This window comes from Elephantulus edwardii, unplaced genomic scaffold, assembly GCF_000299155.1.
Source record: "Elephantulus edwardii isolate Elephantulus edwardi_28Jun2011 unplaced genomic scaffold, EleEdw1.0 scaffold00057, whole genome shotgun sequence".
In the NCBI taxonomy this organism is placed as follows: Eukaryota; Metazoa; Chordata; class Mammalia; order Macroscelidea; family Macroscelididae; genus Elephantulus; species Elephantulus edwardii.
Window position 1 is genome coordinate 10,910,666 of NW_006399807.1, and position 6,877 is coordinate 10,917,542.

General features: G+C 38.5%; 1 protein-coding gene across 1 annotated transcript in view; it reads left to right on the plus strand.

The window, feature by feature from the left end:
- The first annotated feature begins 474 nt into the window (after positions 1-474).
- Positions 475-6,877, plus strand: part of XCL1 (chemokine (C motif) ligand 1) — a 12,226-nt gene continuing 5,823 nt past the window's right edge. The window contains exon 1 of the mRNA XM_006887452.1: positions 475-535. Within this exon, the coding sequence (XP_006887514.1) occupies positions 475-535 (61 nt within the window). The remainder of the gene's footprint in view (positions 536-6,877) is intronic.

The following is a 6,877-nucleotide window of genomic DNA, read 5'->3' on the forward strand; positions in this document are numbered from 1 at the left end:
TCGTTATGGGAACTTGATGTCACAGAGGACGCTGCATGGAGTGGGTGGGAGAGTTGGACCACAGCAACCACTTGGTCCTGTTCCCTTGACACTGTCCATTTGGTACCAGGGATGTGACTGCTCCACGTTGAACCATGACTCTAACAGGGTCTCAGGGCTTCTCTGAAGTGGAAGATCTGAATATAGACCACAGCAGAGGAGCCAACCACGTTTGCTTTTATGCACACCCTTGGTTTCATTGACACATTAACCACAGGAGAAGGGGGAAAGACTACAAGGTGTGGGGTTAGCACGAGTGGGGACAAATAAAACAAAAATAAAACAGCATCAGTATTGCATAGTATTTCCATAGTTCCACACTCACCCCAAAAGCCCCTTCTTACCACAGGAAACACACTGACCCTTGGCGGATAAAAGGGGCTTGTGAGGAGCTGGTTCTTCACTACTACTTGCTCAGCTCAGCCAGACTCAGTCATGAAGCTCCTCATCCTGGCCTCCCTTGCGATCTGCTGCCTCACTGCCTACGTCGTGGAAGGTAGGTTGAAAATTTCTTCTTAAGGGATGAGGTGGAAAGTCTATGGACACATGATTTTTTTACTTGAGTAAACTACCTTTCTAAGGCAAGTCTCATACTTCTCATGAGCAAAATCAGAATTTTTACTGGAGGGAACTCTGTACACTCCCTAAACACAGAGAATTCAGAACCCTGGCTCCCACCCTTCTTAATCTGGAGATTGGTGGTACATTTGTCAAGCTCATTGTACCTAGGATTTCTTGTCTAGAAACTGAATATAGCAATGCATATTCTCATCTGGGATGAAAATGAAGTTGTGCCATCATTTATCAGGTTTCCTTGCAAGTGTTAATTTATGATTGTTATCTGTGAAATGGTGGTAATGATTATTATGTATCTTTATAACTGTTGCCCATTTACTATTGACCTTGATAATTTCTGAAGAGTTTCGAGAGCTTAGACACATATTAGAGGTGGGCTAGAGTGTTAGTCCTGAACAAATCAATGCTTTTTACTAAAAACTGAACAAAGGAAAGTCATGTCTAGGAAATCAATATCACCTTCAAATGTGTAGAGAATCTATTATTACTGTCATGAATGTTGTTACTATTTATGCTCTGTTTTTTGACTCAATTCTCTTTGTTTAAAAAGATAGTTGACTAATCGAGCAAAGTGGCAGGATACAGGATCAACATACCAAAATCAATTGTATTTCTCTACAGTGACAAAGAGAATATAGAACTGGAGCTAAGAAAAACAATGCCCATCACAATAGCTAATCACAAGATTAAATACATGGGAGTAATTCTAACTAGAAAGACAAAAGATCTATTCAAAGAAAATGACAAAAAATTACTACAAGAAACAAAAAGAGTATCTTCCTCTGTGAAAACTCTTTCCCTGACTTTTGCCCACTGGGTTATCAGTCTTTATCTTGAATACCCACTGGTATTCTGTAAACTTTTCTTATAAGACTCTTGTCTGTGATGGTATTACGAAATGTTTGTTCTCAGTCTGTAGGTCTTCTTTTCACCCTGTTGGAAAAAGTTTTTCACTTTGTCTCTTATGGACATTATGGTTTTGGGCTTTACTTCCAGATATCTGATCCACCTTGAATTGATTTTTGTGTATGGTGTAAGAAGTAGATCCTGTTTTAGCTTTCTGCAGGTGGAAGTCAGTTTTGCCAGCATCATTTGTTGAAGAGGTTTTCATTTTCCCATTTGATATCTTTGATTTCCTTGTCATAGAGGAAGATATTCAAATGGCAAACAGACACATGAAGAAACGCTCCAAATCACTGGCAATAAGAGAGATGCAAATAAAAACCACAGTAAGGTACCATCTCACTACAGTAAAGAGTGGCAAAGTTTAACAGGACAGCAAGTAATAGATGTTGGAGAGAAGAACTCTTATACATTGTTTGTGGGATTGTAAAATAGTGCAACAATTTTGGAAGGCAGTTCGGCACTTCCTCAAAAAGCTGAACATAGAAATTCCATATGGCCCAGCTATTCCACTACTTGGAATACACACTGAGAATATGAGAACTGAGGCATAAACTGAGATTTGTACACCAATGTTCATAGCAGCATTATTCACCATAGCAAGAACATGGAAACAGCCCAAATGTCCAACCACAAACGAATAGATTGAGAAATTATGGTACATTCACACAATGGAATACTATGTAGCATGTAGGAGCAATAACTTCGTAAATTATTACCTAATTTGGGAGGGACTAGAGAGCATTATGCTGAGTGAACTAACTCAGTCCCACAAGGTCACATATTATTTAAGACTGATATTGTAGAATGAGTATAAGGATCCAGGATGGGTAGGAGAGGCTGGAAGCAGAAGGATGTGGATGTACAGGGGGAAGAGGGATTAATCATTGGTTGGAACCATTTGATGGATGTGGAGGTGAGGGAAATTGAAAGAATTTGTTCCAATTTGTATTAGAATTTTGTAAATAAACTAGTGAGAAAAAAAGAAAAAGAAGCAAAAAGAGACCTGGAGAAATGGGTGTATATACCTTGCTCATGGAAAGGAAGACTTAATATTGTAAAAATAACAATTCTACCAATGCAATCCCTACACAAATACCAATTCCATTCTTCAACGAGATGGAAAAGGCAAGCTCCAATTGAATTTGGAATGGAAAGAGACGCAGAATAAGCAAAGCACTCCTTATAAAAAGAGAAACAAGGATTTGAAATCGGGGAGTGAGATGCCTCCTGCCTTGCTTCTCTGTTTAAGGAGTGCTTTTCTTGTTCGGGGCCTCTTTCCATTCCAAATGAAATTGGAGATTGTCTTTTTCATTTCATTGAAGAATGAAATTGGTATTTGTATTGGTATTGTATTGAACATGTAAATTGCCTTTGGTAGTATTGTCATTTTCACAATTTTGAGTCTTCCTATCCACGAGGAAGGTATATTCAGATGAGAGAGAGAACTGTTTAAAAGGAATATAGGATTAGGTTTTATTTTCATGAAAAGATTACAGAAAAAGAAATGCATATTAATGTGGCCATTGGACTGGGGGGATTATATTCAATGACAGAATATTATTTTTTTTCAAAGAGAAAAACAAACTAGGGGGTGGGGTGGGCAGGAAGGAAAATGTGCAATAATGAATGAATGGGGTAAAAATTAAATGGAAAGAATATGCTCTGTGTGTGTGTGTATATATATATATTGTTGTTGTTGTTGTTAAGTGCCATCGAGCCGCAGGCAACTCATAGCAACCCTATGAAGGAGAGTCCTCGATGCTTGGGTGCCTTTCATTCTCTCTCCAGATATATAATATTACAAAACCATTTAAAAAAGGGGGAAAAAAGAGTAAAGAGTACCCCTGATTTCAAATCCCACTACACTGCCATAGTGGTCAAGACAGTGTGGTACTGGTACAATGACAGACACATAGATCAATGGAATAGAATTGAGAACCTAGAAAACAACCCATCTACCTATTGTCAACTGATTTTTTACAAGGAGATTAAATCATTTAAGTGGGGAAACAATAGCCTTTTTAACAAATGCTGTTAACAAAATTGGAAAATCATTTGCAGAAAACTCAAGCAAGACCCACACCTCACACCATACACAAAACCCAACTCAAAGTGGATCAAGGACCTAGGACTAAAACCAAGTACTATAAACTTCATTAGAGAAAATCTTGGAAGACCCTAGAAGCCCTAATCTACAACATGAAGAATCTTCCAAGAATCCTGAAAAACCTACAACCAGGAGAGGATAAAATAGATGAATGTGGCCTTGTAAGAACCAAATCCCTATGCACATCCAAAAACTTCTCCAACAAGGTAAAAAGGGAAGACACAGACTGGGAAAAAAATATTTGGTAATAACATGTCTGATAAGGGACTCATATCTAGAATTTATAGAATACTTGGGCAACACAACAAGATAAACATAAATAACCCAATTGCATAATGGGCACAGGATATGAACAGACAATTCTCCAAAGAAGACATTGAGATGGTGAGCAAACACATAAAGAAATGTTCAAAATCCCTAGCTCTAAGAGAGATGCAAATCAAAACAACTATGAAATATCATCTCATCCCAGTAACAATAGCAAAATTCAACAAAGCAGCAAACAACAAACACCGGCGAGGTTGTGGAGAAACTGGAACCCTTATTCACTGTTGGTGAGAGTGTAAAATTCTGCAACCACTGTAGAAGGCAGTATGGAACTTTCCAAAAAGGTGGAAATAGAAATACCGTTTGACTCAGAAATTCCACTACTGGGAATATACCCTAAAGACACCAGAACTGCCATCTAAACAGATATATGCATACTCATGTTTATTGTGGCTTTGTTAACAATAGCCAAGAGCTGGAAACAACCCAAGTGCCCTTCAAAAATTAATGGATAGAGAAATTGTGGTATATTCACATAATGGAATATTATACAGTACTGAAAAAGAACTCATGAAATATTGTACAAAATGTGTGACCATGGAGGAAATTATGGTGAATGAAATACCTTAGTAAAAAAAAGACAAAAACTGCATAATGCCACTGTTATAAAACGGGACTGACATGGCGGCTGGGGGCAACTAAGAAAAGAGGGGATAAATAATGTATATGGCATTGAAATAGATGAGGGAGAGAACTGTTTAAAAGGAATACATGATTAGGTATTATTGGCATGACACGATTCCAGAAAAAGAGCTGCATAGCAAAATGGTATAACAATTTAAGAACTTTTTTTTCCCCAAAGAAAACGTGAACTGGGGAGTGGGCAGGGACGAAAATGTGCAACAGTGTATGAATGGAAATCCAAGTTCTTTATAAACTTTCATTAAAATCTCAATTAAAAAATGTTCAAAGAAAAAAAAAAGATAGTTTCTAGGAGGGAGCTCTGGTGGCCTAGTGGTAAGAAGCTGTGCTGCAATCCTGAAACAAACAGTCCAAATCCATCAGATGTTCCTCTGGAGAAGGAGGGGCAATCTCCTCCTGTGCGGATCCGATCCCATTCAGCAGCATACAACAGGAAACAAAAAAGATAGTTTCTTGACTCTATTTTGTTTAAAACTATAGATTTTTTAAAAACAATAGTTTCTTGACTCTTTTATTATCATACAAGAGACTATGATAATAAATTCTTGCAAATAGATCCATGCCTTGCACATGGCCAAGTCAAATAACCCTGGAAGCCAGAGCCAGGTTACTGTTTGCTTTGTCCCATAGATCTTGAAAGATGGCTCTTACTCTCAAAAACTCACTGCCATGCAATTGGGGCTGATCCCCAACTCTCCCTCCATTGGATTTTCAGAGGCGCATGTGAGGAGATGGACAATAGTTATCTCTTGGAGCTTCTGGTGAATTTGACTCACCAGAGAGGCACCACCTCTGTACTAACAGCACAACTTCCTAAGGACTGTGCCGTCTGTTCCCGCCACCACCACTTGTTGCATACGATTGAGTTAGAACAACTCATAGCTGACCATCCAGTAGGTTTTCAGAGACAGTAGATAGTATGGGAAGAGATCACCCATATTTCTCCCCTGGAGCAGCTGAATTCTAACCATGTACCTTTGGTTTGGCGGTGCAATTCCTTAACACTAAGCTTCCAAAGATTTATTTCTCCTTTTGACTCTAGTAGTAAGAAAGACTGTCCTTTCGACTAATCAAGGCTTCAGTTATATGTCCTTGCAACTTCCTAACTTGTAGACTTATTGCTTATGCTAGGATAGAGTCTAGAGTTAGCAAAGCTTAGAACTCTCTGAAATTGTGAACAAAACAAAAAGTGTTGATTAGATGAAATCACTTAATATTACTAAATTCGACTGGATGTTACTCCAAGGCACCATTCGACTGAGATTACAACTTGGTGGGAACCCAGGCCAGGGTCCAGCAGTGGGTTGGGGAGCAGTCATGCTCTGTAGAGAGGAAGGAGAACTGAAGACTTGTGGTTCACTGGCCCAAGTCCTCTCCAAGTGATGACTGCCTACCAGTTCCACTGGGGCTTAGCTCCATCTGTAAAAAAGTGGGACAATATTACTTTGTGAATTATCAAGAACTTTAAACCATTAACACAGATATACTGGCATTGCTGGGAGTAAGGGCATGGATTCATGGCTTACAACACAGGAAGATTATGTGGGTCTTAGAAGTGTGTATTAGATATTTCACAAAGAGAAAGTTCTTGTTTAAGTAGTAAGAAACTGAGTAAAAATTTTAAGAGATAGCTTTTCTTCTTTCACCTTTCTTCTTTTCAGGTTGACAGCTCAGTTAAGATAGAGGTTATGCCCAGACTGGGACTTGAGAGTGATGAATAGGAGAAGGGATGGAGGAAAGCACTGGCAGTGAATACACTTTGTTTAATATCGTAGCTTTTGGTCTGTGCCTTCTGATGTCAGTAACACTACATATCAAATTAAATCTTTATCCTCTGTAAGTTACTTGTTAGCTGAATGTATCTCTGGGAAGTATATATCAGTTTCTGTAACAGAGGAGACTGAGTCCAGCACTTAGAAACTCTGATTAAATTTTGCCAACCTTTTAATATTATTGATTTTTTCTGGATTATTTTTTCCATTTTGTAGGGTAACATTGGACTCTAAATTTAAAGGTTTAATTCCTGAGGATGAATACTTTATGACTTCTTTATATAGCTCACATTTTGCCAGTGAAAATTGTTATGTGCCTTTGAGTTGCCTGTGACTCATAGCGACCCTGTGTACAACAGCCATAAACCCTGCTTTATCCTGTGCCAATCTTATTGTCTTTGACACACATACACCAATTCTGTTGAAAAGATTGAAAAGGTATGGAGATAGGATGCATCCCTGGCGTACGCCCTTCCCAATTTTGAACCATGCAGTGTTCCCTTGCTCT